We start from the raw sequence: 19,877 nt of genomic DNA, 5'->3' as shown, positions 1-19,877 counted from the left end.
ACTACATGTTGAAGGGTGGAAGATGCCTGTGCGTGGATCTTTTTAAAGTGTGGTTGCCGTTGCACACCAGCCACCACATGGGCTTGACAGAGCTAGGTCTTGGTCCAGTGGCAAGGATTACCCAAGACGACTGGAGACCAGCTCTGCTGCACAGACCTAGCGCGCACACATATCGCAGTGTGGGCTGGCCCGTGCTGCCCCTGGGCCCTCGCTTCCTCTGTGCCTCGAACTCACGCCTCTCTTGGGCCCCCGATCACATCGCTCTGCAATCTCTCACCGCTCCTGCGCCCCGACCTCACCGCTCTTGTTGTACCTGCCCATGCTCTAATCAGCGACCTGGGTTACGGTGACGTCCAATCCAGTCGCCCTCTTCACAGCCATTGCCATCCTGAACCGGCTCGCGCTGCACCTTGTAGTGGTATGCCGCCACTCTGCTCTTCCTTTTAACGCGCCGATCTGCCGCCGATGGTCTCTCCATTGTGTACTGACTCAGAGGCATAACGGAAAACAAGTTTAAACAACTATCTGCCAAGTCATTAGCAGGAAAAGAAGCTGCCAAACAGAACAAGGTTGTGGCCAAGACACATGGGAGCTCCGCTGGAGGCCAACGCTGCCACAGACTTACGACTGAACGTATCTTCAAAAGGGGGCGCCGTCGTGCGGAGGGCTGTTCAAATCCAGCAGGCAATGGTTGGGCACAGCACCGTGACCTGAGCAGGCAGCGTCACAATGCTGCCCGCCTGATATCACCTGCAGAGCCCCTCCACCATGGCTCGTAGGGCCAGGCTTTCAGCCCCACTCCTCGGGTGCTCTGACACAATGGACACTATCAGCGTTGCCACGTGAGATTGACTGAGGATAAAGGACTTTCTGATTTGTGGGTGGCAGGTTTGCTGATTCACACACTTTCGAGTGGTCGTCCCAGGCGGGGAGCAAAACCAATGACAAGCCTCTTTTCTGGGACGCTGCAGCAGTATGGGCAAATGGATCAGCTTACCTTCCAATATTAGCAAAACAGTCAAGACAATGGCAAAAGGTTCCTGATGTTTTACAGTTGTCCTCAAATGCTTTGCACGTCTCAAAGATATAAGTTACAGTAATACAAAAGGTTTGATTTATTACCATATCTGTGTGCATTTTCAATAGTTTTTTTTTAATAACAGATTCAAATTCTTGTTGTATAAAAGTACATACAATATAACTTTTTAACTGGTTCAAAATGACTACAGATCAGCTGATTTAATTAGACAAAACGTGCAGGTTTCTTTTTGCTTCTCTTCTCTATAAACTCTACGTGCAATCTCACCCATGTCCAGATTCACTCGATTCCACGCTGTGTTCAGCCCACAATCATATACCTACCAGTTTAAACTAATGTGTTTTAATATAATGAGGCTGTTTATCATCAATGGGCATAAGAGGGATGGTTGCACAGTACATCCATCCAGGGAAGTGGATGCTCTTCATGTTTTAAAACACAACAGAATCAGATTTTGAAGAAGGAGTTTATTTAAGTCAATTAAGCATGAGTTTAGGTCAGTTTAAGTTGGAGTCTGTTATAATCTAGTGTTTTGGGGGGAGGGGCAGAACAGTGCAGTGAACTAAAATGATATTATACAAAGATAAAGGCAACATCTCATCTCAACTGTTTGCCCTTGAAAAGGCAATTTAAGTGTATTCAATCTCCAGGTTGCACAAATATCCAGAAACTGGGGAAGGATTTTGTGAGAATATTTTCTCAATCTAAGCACTGAAATGGGTAAACACAGTATTGACCTGCACAAGTTGCAAATGCCCACATTTTAAACTAGGATACAAGGCTTCCCTGATTAATTTTGTTTTAGAAATCAAGAAATTTATCTTTCATAAAATAACAACTTGTAAATTCATTGATTGCCTGAAACGACTTATGAATTGAAAGATTGGGTCAAATTCTGCAGTCACACTGTTTGATGGAGGGTACATACCCAAAATGTTACTCTTCTCCTTACAGGCGACTGACCTGCTGCACATTTCCCACATCATTTCGCTTTTTGAGTTACAACTCCATTGATCGCCTAAAACTAGATGTGAATTAAAGAGTTGGCTCAAATTCTGCATTAACACGGTTTTCTAAGTGAAATTGAAATACCAATGCACCTTCTTGAATAGCCTACAGAACATTCCACAGTCATGGGCTCTTCTTGGGAAAAAATTGATCAAGAGAGATAAAGTCAGAGGATCACATCTCAGGCCCTCGCACAGACCTATATAGGGAACTGCCAATTAAAGTATTACATGTTCCATTGATAATTTGGCTCATAATTATTTGCCCATTTTTTTCCCTGATAAGTTGATACTTTTATTTTATGATGGCCTTAAAATCACGCTGTGGGATATTAAGGTGTGGGTGCTTAACGTGATCTGAATTTCCTTTCAGCAGAGTGCTAACCCTTAAACGAGTTACCGGCTCCACTAAAATAGCGGAGAGGGAAATGTGGGAGAAAGGCTTGAAGCACTCTTACTCCAGTATTCCCCAGCCCTAACCACAAGGCCCAGGCCTGCTTCTTGGTGATTCCCTTTTTCTAAATTAGCTCCCGTACCACATTCGAGCTTTAACGTTCAAATAAGTGGTGAAAATGGCCAGGATTAACGGTGTGCATTTCCCTGCCTTCACACTGTGTCACTTATTGGTCCAACGTTGGATGCCATCCCAAACCAGATAGGGGTTTATTTATTTTCTGTGGTGGGTCACAGCACGATTTCATGGTCTTTTCTTCATATTAATGTTCAAATGGTGCATTCGGTTCCAAAACAAACTATTTTGCTGAGATTGTAAAGTTGTATTTGGAAGGTCATACTTCCGACTTGACCGACTCAGGCGGGAAAGGGACAACGCATCCTGCTGAAACATGGTGACTCAGATAGTAACCCCATGACTTTTGTACATTCCTTTAATCTTCATTGTTACGGAAACTCGAGTCTAATTCTGTGAACTGATCTATAACGTAACCAATACTTTTACAGTACAATATGCAACTGAAACAAGAAAACCAAGCACACCAGTGGTGTACAGTGGGTGCAGTTTCTTGTAAGCATGCAGCATATTACAGTGCGCACCGGTTAAAAGGTAATACTTCATCGAGGTCTGCGGTCGTTCAGATGTGCTGGTCGACTGCATTGGTATAGCCACCACAGCACAGGAGCTGGTCTTAGAAAGATAGGACTGTAAGCCATGGTGGTAATGAGGGGAGCCATTGTTTTAGGGAGTGAGTCGGAACTGTATTAGTGATTACAGGGCAAGTATTTGAGAGTAGGCCAAGCGGTGCTTGGCTGAGATTGGAGCAGCCAGTGCTTGGCTGAGATTGGTTAGGCTGGCAATTAAAGGAGCCTACAACCTGTGCTGATGATTCAACGAGCCAGTATGTGTGAATGGGACATGGTGTGCTGGTGTTTGGAGGACCAAGTATTGTGAGTGCAACATACTCCTTCAGTTTTCCCTTCATTCCATAGGCATTTAAAAGCCAAGGTTGCTCCCTCTCTTAATCACTACTGCTTAACTTCTCTTGTGTCCTTTTCAATTGTGTTGGTGTTGTGCACTATGCCTTGGATCCTTCACAAAGGTTTAATTATGGGGGAGGGGGTGTAAAAAACTATTAATGATTGGAGGAATCACAGAATGATACAGCACAGAAGGAGGCCATTCTGCCCATCGTGCCTGCGCCAGCTCTTTGAAAGAGCTATCCAATTAGTCCCACTCCCCTGATATTTCCCGATCGCCCGGCAAATCTTCCCTTTTCAAGAGTATATCCAATTCCCTTGCGAACGTTACTGTTGAATCTGTTTCCACCACCCTATCAGGCAGTGCATTCCAGATCATCAAAACACGCTGAGTTTAATAAAAAAAATCTCCTCATTGCCCGCCCTACTGGTTCTTTGGGCCTATTGCCTTCAATGTGTGTCCTCTGGTTACCGACTATCCTGCCACTGGAAACAGTTCCTCCTTACTTACTCTGTCAAAACCCTTCCTAATTTTGCACACGGGAGCCAATATATGAGAGTGGGACAAGCAGAATAAACTGGCGGTGCGGTTGATATTTGTCTATGGATCACTAAGGGGTCGGGAGAATGTATCCTGTACAATGATATACCTCTCACAAGTACATGTGTGCTCTGTGTGCAGTAGTATTACCTCTTACATTGAATGTACTGTACGTATTTTTAGGACCTAGCCACCATGTTCTTTTATTCAATTTACAAGAAAGTTGTTTTTTTCATTTTTTTTAAAGGAATAAAAAAGATTTTTTTTTATCCAAATAGTTACAATAAGCAATCTGTGTCATCACCATCCACATGCACAGTTTTAAAGCTAAAACCTTGTGTGTTGTAGGATAGGAAAGTTCAACTCCAATGTGGATTCAGCAGTCCCAATGTTAAACGTAGCTTGGAATTTCTTTTGTGCTCTCGGTTTCAGTTACTGGCGGATTGTTTCCTGCAACATCAAAACGTATTTTAAAATCAAGATCAATAACATACAGAAAAACGTTTCTAGCTTCAACTTGCACCTTGGGCTGCCCAAGGATGAGGTGACAGATGCAATGCCGGTGAATGGAATGTTTTTTCCAATTTTTGCACCCAGTATTCAAAGCTCTGCTGTCTGTATCCCATCCCACACCAAGGCTCTTCTCCCATCGTCCCTGCCCCCCGTCACCTCCATTGACTCCCGGTCTTTCAAAGCTTCCAATTTTAAATTCTCATCCTTTGTGTTTAAATCCTTTCATGGTCTCACCCCTCCTATCTCTACAAGCTCATCATTCCCTATACCACCCCTAAACTCTCTTCTGCTGTTCTAAGTCAGGCTTCTTGTGCACGCCCCCTCCGTCTTTCGGGTGAGACGTTAAACCGAGGCCCCCTGTGCCCCTCTCAGGTGGACGTAAAAGATCCCATGGCACTATTTCGAAGAAGAGCAGGGGAGTTATCCCCGGTGTCCTGGACAATACTTATCCCTCAAACAACATAACAAAAAAAAAAAGCAGATTATTTGGTCATTATCACATTGCTGTTTGTGGGAGCTTGCTGTGCGCAAATTGCGTTTCCCACATTACAACAGTGACTGCACTCCAAAAGGACTTCATTGGCTGTAAAGTGCTTTGAGACATCCAGTGGTTGTGAAAGGCGCTATATAAATGCAAGTCTTTCTTTTCTTTCATTGCTGGCCATGCTTTCCGTCGCCTGGGGCTATGCCCATGGATCCCTTCCCTAATCCCCTCTCTTCCTTTAAAATGTTGCTCAAAAGCCAATTCCGGCCCAGATTTTGATGACCTCTTCTTCCATGGCTTGGTGTCCATTTTATCCTACATTAAAGATGCTCTATAAATGTAAGTCAGTTGTCGCATCCAACAATTGGATAGCAAAGATTCCTTTGACTCAATTTACCTCAACCCCAACCTCAGAATACCCATACTGCAACATGGTTACCTCAGCCATCCTTTTAGCCTAGCTGGAGGAGACAGTTCATGCAATCTGTGCCAGAGCCTTGCCATTTTTTATGCTGTGCATTGAAAATTAGATTAATTCACTTCATATGGGAGTTTAACCAGTGAGAGTGAGAGGAGACTTTATTCCCATTAGTCTAGACTAATGGGAATAAATCCAGTTGCTGCAGATGTTAACCCATTGTGTCAGCCAGTTTCCCATAACCTTGGGTTTTGTGTGTTCTGAAGCGGACAATACTTACTGTGTTTTCCATTTTGTTTTTGCAAGTGTCACTTTTATTTAAAATTGGAGTACTACAAAATTGGGTTACTCCAGTGCAGTACTGAGGAAGTGTTGCACTGTCAGAGGAGGAGCCGTTAAACCGAGGCCTCGCCCGCCCTCTCAGCTGGACCATAAAAGATCCATGGCACTATTTCAAAAGAAGAGCAGGGGAGTTCTCCCGGTGTCCTGGTCATTTTATAACTTAACCAACATCACCACAACCGCTTAATTGGTCACTTACCGCATTGCTGTTTGCGGGAGCTTGCTGTGCATAAAATTAGCTGTGCGCACGTTTCCCCCCATTACAACAGTGACCACACCTCGAAAGTACTTCATTGGCTGTGAAGCGTTTTGGGACATCTTGAGGTTTGACAAGGCGCTACATAAATGTAATCTTTGTCTTTTTTCTTTCAGTTTGATAGATTGGCCCACATCAAGCGATAACAGCATAATGCCTCCAGATAGCCTACGTCTCCTGCATGCTGAGTGGCTGCAGAAGGCGAAAGACTGAGGCAGTTAATCTGCATGAGCAGGAGCTGCTGATTTTTTTTTGGTCCATTTTTTTGGTGTATAAATCATAATTATGCCCAGAGGAAATAGAAAAGTGCATTTTAAAAGTAGCTGCTGAGATTATTGACGGCTCAATTAAAAAAAAAACCTGCCACTTCATTTATTCTGGTTGAATATCGAAGCAGCTTTGCCACAAAAAGGCACTTAGCCAATCACACACAGGAAATGCATCAGAAATCAGGAGCTCCCCATGTATTACTGCACTGTGGGCTGATGCCAGACAATCGTGTCGTTACGATACGAAGTCACGTGAAGCACGAGATGAGTTTTGATCTGGCAATACCCTGCAATGATGCAGAAATCACTTATTTTAAGCGCTATTAATCGTCTGATTTTAAAAAGTGGTGTCGGCAATATAATTTTTTACGGGCAGTAATTTAACCTAGGCCCCTCTGGATCAGGCCCCCGATTTGCATCCCGCCCAATTTTATTTTCCATTAACTTCTTCACGCACAGAGTTGTGAATCTTTGGAATTCTCGACCCCAGCGGGCTGTGGATGCTGAGTCGTTGAGTATATTCGAGACTGAGTTCGATTTTTGGACTCGAGGGGAATCAAGGGATAAGGCAGGGAAAGTGGAACTGAGGAAAAAGTTCAGCCATGATCTTATTGAATGGCGCAGCAGGCTCAAAGGGCCGTATGGCCTACTCCTACTCCTAGTTCTTATGCATGATGATTCTACAGCAAACAATATTCCTCGCTGTAATTACATTTGAAGAATCACAATACAGTTACTTTGTCTCTTTGAAAGTCTGTCAGTGAGAGGGGTCCATATGGCACGAGGGCTGACAACACCCTGAAGCTGCCTGGATATGTGTTTTCCAGATTGCCAACATGGATGAGACTCAGGCAGGGTGCTGTGGGATGCTGTACTGGTGGTGCCATGATAAATATTAAAACCAACAGCAAGCTGGAGCCGTGAGAAAAGTCAAAGTAAAATGCTCGGAGCGATGGGAACAATAAATTTCGTGCAGAGGATGTGCCCGGGAGCGATTAGAAGCAGCCTTGTTGTCTCACATTTGTTTAATATTTCGGAAGGGTTGGCAAAGCTTACTGAAGCATCAGGTGGTGGAAACACTGAGTGACAGGAGAAAGGGGAAAATGGTAACTGAGAAAATAATGTGTCAATCAATCAATGCACTTGCCGGCTGACGCCTCAGTAAGTTTGCTGTCCATATAAAATTATTGAAGAAATAATGGGCACAGGTTGTGCACGACTTTTAAATGGTTCAGGGACTCTCTTCTGCACTGAATACATCTTTTCCCCAGCTCTGCTCATTGATTTAGATTAATATGAGGGAAGAAACCTGTGCGCCTGATGCCTGTTCACATTTAAACCTTGCAACGCTCTTGTGAAGTGCCTTGGGATGTTTTACGATGTTAAAGGCGCTATATAAGGTGCAATTTGATGCGTCGTGTACAGAGGGACACAGAGGATTACACTGCAGCACTACATGGCTCTACTGTACAGTACTTATTTGAAAAGTTAGTAGGAAAATGGAGCCCAACACCTTCGATAGTTGCTTTAAACTTCAATTTAAATTTCAAGCTTATAGCTCCTTTAATTTTTTGGATTTCTCTCCATCACTGATTACAAATGATTTGCCTCCTAATCTCATCTCATCTCATCTCATCATCCCCCGTCAAGAGCATGATAACAAAGACTGCTCCCAAATATCTGACACCTCTCTATAAATGAACATGAAGAATCAGGTGGAGCAACTCAGATCGACTTGCCCTTGAACTTTTGCTGCTGCTGTTTAGTAATACCACTCAATTCCATATCCCCATGACAGTCAGACGGAGATTAGAGACTTAACTGGACCAGCCACATAAATTCTGTGGCAACAAAAGCAGGTCAGAGGCTGGGTATTCTGCAGCGAGTGTCTCACCTCCTGACTCCCCAAAGCCTTTCCACCACCTACAAGGCACAAGTCAGGAATGTGATGGAATACTCTCCACTTGCCTGGATGACTGCAGCTCCAACAACACTCAAGAAGCTCGACACCATCCAGGACAAAGCAGCCTGCTTGATTGGCACCCCATCCCCCACCTTAAACATTCACTCCCTCCACCACCGGCGCAATGTGTCTGCACTACAGCAACTCACCAAGGCTTCTTCGACAGCATCTTTCAAACCCGCGACCTCTACCACCTAGAAGGACAAGGGCAGCAGGTGCATAGGAGCACCGTCACCTCCACATTCCCCTCCAAGTCACACACCACCCTAACTTGGAGGTATAGCGCCGTTCCTTCATCATCGCTGGGTCAAAATCCTGGAACTCCCACCCTACCACCACTGTGAGAATACCTTTGCCACAAGGACTGCAGTGGTTCAAGAAAGGGGATCACCACCATCTTCTCAAGGGCAATGAGGGATGGGCAATAAATGGCCTTGCCCATGAACGAATTTTAAAAAAATGTGGGGAACTGCATGCATGGATCCACAGTGTACTGATCTGTGCATTGCTTGTCCATATCTCCGTCTTTACTTCCTGTTGTGTTGATGACCCTGGGGTTCTTCTTGTAGACCGGTGGCTTGTATCAAGTTCTATGTCAAGCACTGTTGCTGTGGCCAATGCCTACCTTTCAATCCCACTATTTTCATTGAGAACTAAAGCCAAGTATCATTTCTGGGAGGCTGCAGATAAGATCCAGATTAAGAAACAGCATGCGTGTGTGCCTGCTGTGTGAGATAATGTCCTAATTCCAATATCTTTGGGGGAACCATACTAACCATACTAATCAGCTGACTGCTGTGCCCTGTACCTGGCTGGTCCTGAATTTTAAAATTGTTGATGCCGCGATAAAAATTCATGACTCTGTGGTAAGGTAATCACCTCGATCTCTGAAAGTTGGTCACTGCTGACATCCACTCAGTCTTGAGTTCAAAATGCTTGGTTTCCTTGGAACTGCAGTGAGGTGAATAAAAGGCACCATGATTTTCCCTACCAGGTAAGAGTGTACTCGTGCAATACTGTGATTAAATGGAGATTTTTTTTTCCCCCTTTAATGTTTATTGCTTTCAGATTCTTTTGCCATCTTGACTTTTTATGCTTGAAAGTATGTGGTTGTATAACGGATGGCTGGAAGCATAGTAATTGCTGCACAGTACTCGAGGGGTTTGGCTGATGTGAGAGTGAAGATTGACTACAACCTTTATGGAGCTTGGCGTCACATGATGTGAAGCCACATAGGAAAATCCGACAGCCATAATGATGACAGACAGCAATGGTAGCAGAAGATACAAATGCCAACATAGGTTGAATAGATGGGGCCTATACACATTGGAGTTCAGAAGAATGAGAGGTGATCATATTGAGTCATTTAAGATAATAAGGAGGCTTGACAAAGTGGATGCAGAGAGGATATTTCCACTCATAGGGGAAACTAAAACTAGGCGACATAGTCTTAGAATAAGGGGCCGCCCATTTAAAACTGAGATAAGGAGAAATTTATTCTCTCAGAGGGTTGTAAATCTATGAAATTCTCTGTCCCAGAGAGGTGTGGAGGTGGAGATAGACAGATTTTTGAGCGATAAGGGAATAAAAGGTTATGGGGAGCGGGCAGGGAAGTGGAGCTGAGTCCATGATCAGATCAGCCATGATCTTATTGAATGGCGGAGCAGGCTCAAGGGGCCAAATGACCTCCTCCTGTTCCTATTTCTTATGTTCTTATCCTGTTATCCTTGTAGACCAGTCTCACTTATGGGTTAGAAGTGTCACTGTTTCAAATCGCAAACTTTCGATACCTCGGTTGTCTTGCAGCCTTGAAAAATTCTCCCAACTAGAGATGGCGGATTCATTCAGATCTTGTGTTTTGGTTCAGGTCTCAGTGCTCAGGACACGTAGGAATCAGAGGTTGGAAGGGCATCACCCAATCTGGCTGTGCCAGTGCTAGCTTCACGCCTGGAACTATCTTTATTACAAGAGGATTTGAGTATGAGTAAAGAGATCTTATTGCAATTATATCGGGCCCTGGTGAGATTGCATCTGGAGTATTGTGTACAGTTTTGGTTTCCTTACCTACGGAAGGATATACTTGCCGTAGAGGGAATGCAACAAAGGTTCACCAGACTGATTCCTGGGATGGGGGGATTGTCCTATGAGCAGAGATTGAGTAGACTAGGCCTATATTCTCTAGAGTTTAGAAGAATGAGAGGTGATTTCATTGAAACATACAAAATTCCTACAGTGCTTGACAGGGTAGATGCAGGGAGGATGTTTCCTCTGAATGGGGAGTCTAGAACAAGGGTCACAGTCACAGAATAAGGGGTCGGCCATATAGGACTGAGATGAGGAGAAGTGTCTTCACTCAGAGGGTGGTGAATCTATGGAATTCTCTACCTCAGAGGGCTGTCGAGACTCAGTCTTTGAGTATATTCAAGACAGAGATCGATAAATATTTGAATATTAAGGGGATCAAGAGATATGGTAGGAAAGTAGAGTTGAGGTAAAAGATCAGCCATGATCTTATTCAATGATGGAGCAGACTCGAGGGGCCAACTGGCCTACTCCTGCTCCTAATTCTTATGGCCTTATATTCTTATCTACTCGAGCCCCATTTTCCTGGCACCAAAATCTGGACCGAATTATAAATCTGAAGTATGCGAGTCAAAGCTGTGGTAGTTCTTGCTTTTAGTTAACTGGGATAGGATCTCGTTACCTGCATTGGTATCTATCCCTGGTAGCTGTCACCATTACACCTGGCGAATTGTTTTAATGCACCTTACGATAGGAAGAGGGAGTGTGGCGTGCCATTGAAACACTTCTGCAGGATGTAATGCGATCAACTGTGAGTCAGAGAGGTTTTTACTGAGAAATTATAAGGTAAAAAGTATGATCAGTGATGTTCCCTTTGAGGACTTAAGTTTGCTCCAGGTTAATCTAATGCAGGCATACCAATACACTTAGCCATAGAATCATACAGCACAGAAGGAGGCCATTCAGCCCATCGGGCCTGTGCTGGTTCTTTGAAAGAGCTATTCAATTAGTCCCACTCCCCTACTCTTTCCCCGCAGCCCTGCAATTTTTTTTCCTTTTCAAGTATTTATCCAATTCCCTTTTGAAAGTTACTACTGAATCTGCTTCCACCATCCCTCCAGGCAATGAGTTCCATTTCATAATTTTTTGGGTTAAAAAAAAATTCTCATCTCACCTCTGGTTCTTTTGCCAATAATCTTAAAATAGTGTTCATATAAGAACAGCACCGAGCACAATTTCTACTCTATAATGTTGTTTAATTGGAGAATAATTAGTAGTCCTCTTTACATTACAGGTAAATATGGTCATGACTGTTCCAAAGATTAGTCACAATTTCTAAAGGACCCCAACCTCACGGGCTGAAGGGGGTGGGGTGGGGCGGGGTGAGATCCCTGCATTATAAGTATGACAATGTCCACCTTCCCACATGATGAATTTATCCTGATAGAAAATTAAGATTATAAATCTGAAAACTGTTTCTTTAATCCTTTTCACAGCCTTAACAGTGGAGAAAAAGGAGGACGTAACCCCTTGAGGTTACTGGTAATAACAGCAGGAGATTGCAGAAATGCTCAGCCTCGTGGGTAAGAATAAGGAGGGCCACATCCATTCAATAGGTTGAGTTGGGAATGAAGTGCCGAGGAGGAAATCTGCCAAATTTGGGACAAGCATAATCTTAAACCACCCCACCCCAATCCCAGGTCGCAGATCCTGGGATGAGATTAGATAGCGTTGGAGACCAAACATTTGGGGCTAAAAATTAGTTCGCGTGGCACCACCCGTTAGCATCCGAGAAGGGTGCTAACGGACCGCTGAGCTCTTACCGACTGAGTGCCGTGCTGGTAGCACCTCCCGTGACCTTCAGTGGAGATTTACCAGCAGCACTCTAGTGCAGCCCACATGGGGGATACTGGTGGGCCCATCACCTTAGTCAGAATCTCCACTTTAATTAAACAATTGTTCTCTATGGAATGTGATCCTCAGCCTATAACGCACAACATGAAATATATTTAACTATGAATATTGCGCAATCATTTTCTGATGTTTCATATGTGATAAATGCCAGAAGAATGTAAACGTATTACAATCTCCTTGGCTTACTTTTCTTTCCATTTTTGGAGTACCAGGCTGGAACGTAGGGTCAACATCTGCACTGGATTGTTCCATCGACCCGGTCACGGCCCCAGGCTTACAACAATCCACTACCTCACCACCACAACATGAGCAATCTCTGCTAGAAATTGTGATTTTTTTTTGCAATCGACCTACTTGTCCTCCTTCAGAATTTGGAGACAGATGAAGGTGGGAAAGAAGTGTCCCAAATCCCATCAGGTTAAAAAAAAAATCACGAGACGTCAACAAGATCCGGAAAGAGATCTGGAAATGTATGGGAGCAATGTTGGGTCTTCACCCTTCTCGCAAATAATCTGCAGCGGTGAAGAAGACTTATCTAACAACCACAAAGCATCTTTATGGAATTATGTAGTGCACTGTATTTACCCATCACTGGAATGCAGTTCACCCTGAAGCTGACTGCAAGCAGCACAATGTAATCTAGTAATCAGCTGTACCCACTGGTTCATAATCTGCTTTCACCGTTAAATTCAAGTAACATCAATGCTGAAGTATAATCTGCATTGTATCTGGGATTAGCTAAATTATACCTGGAATCCGTTCAGTGCTGAGTGTTGCTTCGTCTAAGATCGGAGATATCTGTCTATACTATGTGTCAAGGATTAAGATGTTCAGGATGTCAATGACACTGATGTCCATCCGTCCATTTTACAAAATCCTGTACAGATTGATTTGTAACTTCTTAATCTCTTCACACAGGAGGATGTGTCAAAAATGAAGAACACATCAATGGAAACAACAACGAAAACCATTTATGTCACAATGAGATTACCGAATCCTTCTTCTCCCTGAGGCGGAGGCAACAGTCATTATCTCATCTGTCAAGCCCAGATCGCCTTTTCTCAGGCTGGGGATTTCATGTGTCTTCTGCTTGCTCCTTGAACATTATCTCTGCTGATAATCTTCTTCTTAGGCGGTCCCTCAGAGTCAAAGGTGACTTGCCTCCATGCTAATATGAGTTCTCAGGTGACTGATGAGACCAATGCGGGACCTAAAGTCTCTGTCACGGGTGGGACAGACAGTGGTTGAAGGGACGGGTGAGTGGCGTGCTTGGGTTGTCACGTGCTCCTTCCGCTGCTTGCGTTTGGCTTCCAGCGAAGAGACTCGAGATATTCGGCGCCTTCCCGGATGCTTCTCTTCCACTTTGAGCGGTCTTGGGCCAGGTACTTCCAGGTGGGGATGTTGCACTTTATCAAGGAGGCCTTGAGGGTGTCCTTGAAGCGTTTCCTCTGCCCACCTGAGACTCGCTTGCCGTGTCGGCGTTCTGAGTAGAGCACTTGTTTTGTGCTGATAATGCCAACCGAGGAGGCATCAAGAAAGAGAGGTCAGAGGGCAGACCCAGTAAATACGACCAATAGGGTTCAACAAAGTCAACTCTTTGTGTAGTGAAACACATTTGCACTAAATATTATTGGGAGAACTTTCTGATCATTACATCTAACTGGATTGTTCTGTTTTAAGTCTATTTAGAAAAAAACACTAATTTCATGGCGCTTATGGTTGCATGACCTGGCTACTTTAAACGTACTTAAAGTCACACTGATAGTAATCATAAAGAAAGACGTGCATTTATATACAGGTACAACGTCCCGAATCCAGAATTCCAAAAACCGGAATTGTCCCAAAAACGGACATTTTTTAAAAAGAAAAGCGCATTGAAGATGGAGTCGTCCGACATGCATCGGTCCGAGTCTTGCCGAATGACCCTCAACCCCAACCCACATGTGACCCGACCTGACCCATGCGCTGTTTTAATGTCTGACCTGAAATCCGGAAAAATATGAAAACCAGCATGGCCTCGGTCCCGAGGTTGCCAGATTTGGGATGTTGTACCTGTAGTGCCTTTCATAACCACCAGACGTCTCAAAGAGCTTTACAGCCAATGAAGTACTTTTGGAGGGTAGTCACTGTTGTAATGCTGGTTAAGGGCATTAAATTTGACGGCAGATTATCATTTCGTTCTTGTTCTAATGATTCATGCTGTAATATTGCTTCTAATAGTTTTCAAATGTTACATGTTGGTACCATTGCATGTAGTAGGATTAGTGAGGTCTCCAATTGCAAAGATTTTTTTTTAACAATTCCTTTCAGCTGATATATTTGTGAGTGAGACTGGTCCTGGTTAACCCTGAACATTGTCAGGGGATCTACTTTTCTAGGTTGGCTCCTAAAGTTCCAGGTTTTCCGTGAAAAGCCACGTTTTGTATTTTCTTCAGAGTTTGATGTTACCTCCTGGATATTGAGATTGTAGAGCATGCACTACACAGTACAAATCTTACAGACCTTGTGAAGCAGTCACTACATCGATCGCAACAGCTCTGGTGTGATTCAAATAACAAAGCCATTGATCCTTGGTGGGTAGAGTATTTGAATAAAGCTTTTGTCTAGCTGTGTTTCATTAAAACTCTGCTACTTTAATGGCTTGGAGTTGTGCAGCGAGGTCAACAGCTACATCCTTAGACCTACCACGTTCTAAGGAGGAACCGTCTATTCATTTGGCCCCCTTACTCCTGTCGTCATGGCAACACTGACAAAATAAAGACATCGAGCCAGGGACACGGGAAGTCAATCTACACATTGAAGAAGCAGTATACTGTGCACTTGATATTTCCATTACCATTTCACCTTGAGGATGCTAATTCTGATGTATACGTCGGCCACTGCTCCAAGGACACGGGGAATAGAAAAAGAAGATAGAAAGGACTTGGATTTATATAGCACCTTTCACAACCTCAGGATGTCCCAAAGTGCCTTACAGTCATTTGAAGTACTTTTGAAGTGTTTGCCACCTTGTAATGTAATGAATGGCATAAATGTGTTTTTAGTTGGCAGCTTGTGGAGATTTAGCAAGTAGATGAATCCTTTCCTCCGTCTCAAAATTCCATGGGGCCGAAATTGACCGAAACGAGTCACTCTGGACTTCCAGAAGGCATTTGACAAGGTGCCACATAAAAGGTTACTGCACAAGATAAAAGTTCACGGGGTTGGGGGTAATATATTAGCATGGATAGAGGATTGGCTAACAAAGAGAAAACAGAGAGTCGGGATAAATGGTTCATTCTCTGGTTGGCAACCAGTAACTAGTGGGGTGCCACAGGGATCAGTGCTGGGACCCCAACTATTTACAATCTATATTAACGACTTGGAAGAAGAGACTGAGTGTAACGTAACCAAATTTGCTGACGATACAAAATTGGGAGGAAAAGCGATGTGTGAGGAGGACACAAAAAATCTGCAAAAGGACATAGACAGGCTAAGTGAGTGGGCAAAAATTTGGCAGTTGGAGTATAATGTTGGAAAGTGTGAGGTCATGCACTTTGGCAGAAAAAATCAAAGAGCAAGTTATTATTTAAATAGAGAAAGATTGCAAAGTGCTGCAATACAGCGGGACCTGGGGGCACTTGTGCATGAAACACAAAAGGATAGTATGCAGGTACAGCAAGTGATCAGGAAGGCAAATGGTATCTTGGCCTTTATTGCAAAGGAGATGGAGTATAAAGGCAGAGAAGTCTTACTACAGCTATATAAGGTATTGGTGAGGCCACACCTGGAATACTGCGTGCAGTTTTGGTTTCCATATTTACGAAAGGATATACTTGCTTTGGAGGCAGTTCAGAGAAGGTTCACTAGGTTAATTCCGGGGATGAGGGGGTTGACTTATGAGGAAAGGTTGAGTAGGTTGGGCCTCTACTCATTGGAATTCAGAAGAATGAGAGGTGATCTTATCGAAATGTATTAGGGGGCTTGACAAGGTGGATGTCAAAGCAGAGAGGATGTTTCCACTGATAGGGGAGACCAGGACTAGAGGGCACGATCTTAGAATAAGGGTCCGCCCATTTAAAACAGAGATGAGGAGAAATTTCTTCTCTCACAGGGTTGTAAATCTGTGGAATTCGCTGCCTCAGAGAGCTGCAGAAGCTGGGACATTGAATAAATTTAAGACAGAAATAGTCAGTTTCTTAAACGATAAGGGGATAAGGGGCTATGGGGAGCAGGCGAGGAAGTGGAGCTGAGTCCATGATCAGATCAGCCATGATCGTATTGAATGGCGGAGCAGGCTCGAGGGACTGTATGGCCTACTCCTGTTCCTATTTCTTATGTTCTTATATATCCACCTTGTCGAGCCCCCTCATTATTTTATATGTTTCAATAAGATTATCTCTCATTCTTCTGAACTCCAATGTGTATAGGCCCAACCTACTCAACCTATCTTCATAAGTCAACCCCCTCATCTCTGGAATTGATGCTGTCGACTACAGCATCCTCCTCGAACACCTTTGTCCAGCTCAAGGGGATGGCCCTTGCTTGGTTCCAGTTTTACCTATCCAATAATAACTAAAGCATCCCTACCCCTGGCTTCTCTTCCCACAACCTGCACCATCACTTCAAGAGACCCCCAAGGAACTATCCTTAGCCCACTCTTCTTCCTCATTCACGGACACTGATGACACCCAACTCTATCACCCCACCACCTCCCCACTGCCACCTTGCTGACAGAATGCATGCTGAGCCAGTTTCCCTCCTTTAAACATTGGGAAGACCAGAGCCCGCATCAGCAGCCCCCTTCGCAAACACTTTATTCTCCCAACTGATTCGAGACCTCCTCCCCGGCCATCATCTCAGGCTGAACCAGACTGTTCACAAACTCAGTTTTCTTTTCTGCCTTTCTGAACTTTGAATCGCATATCTTCTCCATCACAAAAACTTTCTTCTTCCACCTCTGTAACATCATGTTGCTACCCGTACCTCAGCCCACCTGCCCCTGAAACCCTCATCCAAGCCTTTATCACACTGTTGAACGTGACAATTCCAACGCTCTCCTCACCAGCCTCCTGTCCGTCACCCTCAAGAAACCTCACATTCAAAACTCTTCTGTCCATATCCAGCACCAATTCCACCACCCCTGTTCTCGCTGACCAACATTGGCTCCTGCTCCCCCAAAGCTGTAAATTTGAAATGGCCTTACTTAGGTTTAAATCCCTTCATGGCCTCTCCCTTCCCTATCTGTAACCTCCTTTAGTGCACAACCCCACCCAAAAATGTTCTAATTCTCCTTCTAAGGCCTCGTGTGTGCCCCTCCCTACCTTTGCCCCACTACAGGTGGTCGCGCCTTTAGCCACCCAGGCCTTACGTTCTGAAATTTCCTCCCTAAACCCCTTTGCCTCTCTCCTTCCTTTTTATCCCTTAAAACCCTCCTTAAAATCAACCAACAAACAAACTTTGGCATCTATTTTACCCTTCAATGCCTCTGTGAAGCAGGGTAGGATGTTTTTCCTCTCATAATGGTGCTATATAAATGCAAGTTACTGTTATAAACTTATAAATGGGGAATTAGCAACAATTTTTACATACAGATGGATATTAAGATGTTTCTACAAGTGGCTTTTGAAGCCAAGTCCATCACAACATCTAAGAGGCAATTAGATAAATCTTTGAAGAAAAATACAGGGAAAGACCAAGATAAATGGGATTGAAGTGGTTAGTTCCTGTGGAGGAACTCACACTGACTGGCATGACGGGTCAAATGGCCTTATTTAGTAGTGATTCTGATGAACTCTGGGGATTATAAATGGAACTCAAGATGTTTAGAAACTGTAATGTATGCACATGTGAGTATGCTCACAGGTTTGTAGGACTGTTGAGTTGGGAGTGGCTTAGCCAGTCACGTGACGTTCACAAGACTCAATAAAACCCCAGCCAGTTGGTTCGGGGGATCCTCGATGAGGCATGTGGTTCTGAGCCTGGTGGATGAATTGGTAATGTGTAGTATGATTATTTAACCTTTTGCTAATAAACCAACTAATTCTTAATAGCATTGAGTTGCTATGAATTCTTAAGCAAAGAACCCATGAAGCAAATACATTACAGAAACAGAATTGAGAAATCAAAACAAAGCCAAAAAACAATCTTTGTGACACGGCGGGGAAATGTTCGCAGGCTTTGACATTCACAACACTGCTAAAAGGTGATCCTGTTCGTCTTTGTTCTTTTTAGTACTGATCCTCTGACTTCTGAAAACTTTCGGAGCTGAAGCCACAATATCTGGGAATGGGACATACCCAGCAGACCTCATTTATTGAGGAACCAGCTAAGTCAGGCTTTTGGATCCAGTACTGCACAAATCTTCAGAATGAACTTCAACAACATGGCAATTGTGAACATAACATAGAGTTTGATTTTAGTTTTTTATTTTAAGAAAGACTTGCGTTTATATAGCGCCTTTTATGACCTCAGGACATCCCAAAGTGCTTTGCAGCCAACTTTTGAAGTCTTTTGCACTTTTGTAGGAAGCTAAATTTACATGCAGCAAGGTCACAGCAAACAGTATTGTGATAATGGCCAGATAATCTGTTTTAGTGATGTTGGTTGAGGGATAAATATTGGCCAGGTCACCGGAGAAAACTTCCAACTGCTCTTCTTTGAAATAATGCCGTGAGATCTTTTACATCCACCCTTTGAGGGCCTCATCCATAAGACGGCACCACTGACTGTGCAGCACACCCTCGGCACTGCGCTGGGAGTGACAGCCGGGGGTTATGTGCTCAAGTCTCTGGAGTGAGGCTTGAATCCACAACCGTCTGACTCAGAGGCGAGGGTGCTGCCCACTGAGCCACGACCGCGGGGAGGGAGGACATTTAACAATTCTGAAATACGAATGACACAAATCAACCAAGCCAAGTTAGATTAGATTGTTTGGAACTGCATGCAATGGTGGGGAAAATATGCAACATTTGTACAACTGTATATTCCTTTGTTGGCAGCGGCGATGCGGCACTTTACAGAGAGATGTGGGGGATGGGTGGGAACAGCGTGCTGAATTGACACATGCAATCATTTCCCTCAAGACATTTGTTGCTAGAGGAGACAGTTGTTCACCAACACACACACAAAAAGACAATGAGCATGAAACCACAAAACAATGTGTTTTTTTTTAAAAAGTGGGACATGGTGAGAGAAAAGAAATGGCATTCGTCAAATAAAATTCTGTCGCTCCCAGAGCCTGACAGCAACACCACGCACATTTATCAACAAAAAAAAAATAGCCTTACAAAAGTAAAGTAAAAGATACGGGAGGGGGGAATGGCCCCTGTACTCACCAGGCGCACGCAATGGCCATTCCTCCCTGGCGGTCCCTCCAACATGGTGGATAAGGCTGCTCAGAGCACTGCAAGACACATTTACATTTCATTTGCCTGCAGCTTTCGCTCCGCGTTGAAGCCAGCAGTAAAACGACAGATTGCCACAGGGGGGCGCCACTCAGGGCATTAACAGAGCACCGACTTGGTCAGGCTTGCGCCAAGTTCGAATAAAACCGGGCCTGTTTGAGGCGTTAATTGCATGCTGCCCCTCGGGCTAGCTACTTTCGGTCCCTCCTTTAGCAAGGGGTTGGCGGCAGTAGCACTGTCACATCCCAGCAATCACAGTCATGTCCGGACGCTTCCGTCCGCCATTTTGG

General features: G+C 44.2%; 1 protein-coding gene across 1 annotated transcript in view; it reads right to left on the bottom strand.

Moving 5' to 3' along the window:
• Positions 1-3,080: 3,080 nt before the first annotated feature.
• The window catches only part of LOC139255589 (VPS10 domain-containing receptor SorCS3-like), a 450,963-nt gene continuing 434,166 nt past the window's right edge, over positions 3,081-19,877 (bottom strand). The window contains exon 26 of the mRNA XM_070873959.1: positions 3,081-4,471. Within this exon, the coding sequence (XP_070730060.1) occupies positions 4,413-4,471 (59 nt within the window). The 3' untranslated portion in view covers positions 3,081-4,412. The remainder of the gene's footprint in view (positions 4,472-19,877) is intronic.

The sequence above is a fragment of the Pristiophorus japonicus genome, chromosome 3, assembly GCF_044704955.1.
Source record: "Pristiophorus japonicus isolate sPriJap1 chromosome 3, sPriJap1.hap1, whole genome shotgun sequence".
Classification (NCBI taxonomy): domain Eukaryota; kingdom Metazoa; phylum Chordata; class Chondrichthyes; family Pristiophoridae; genus Pristiophorus; species Pristiophorus japonicus.
Note: the sequence above shows the minus strand (reverse complement) of the source record. Positions and strands in the feature narration are given on the sequence as shown.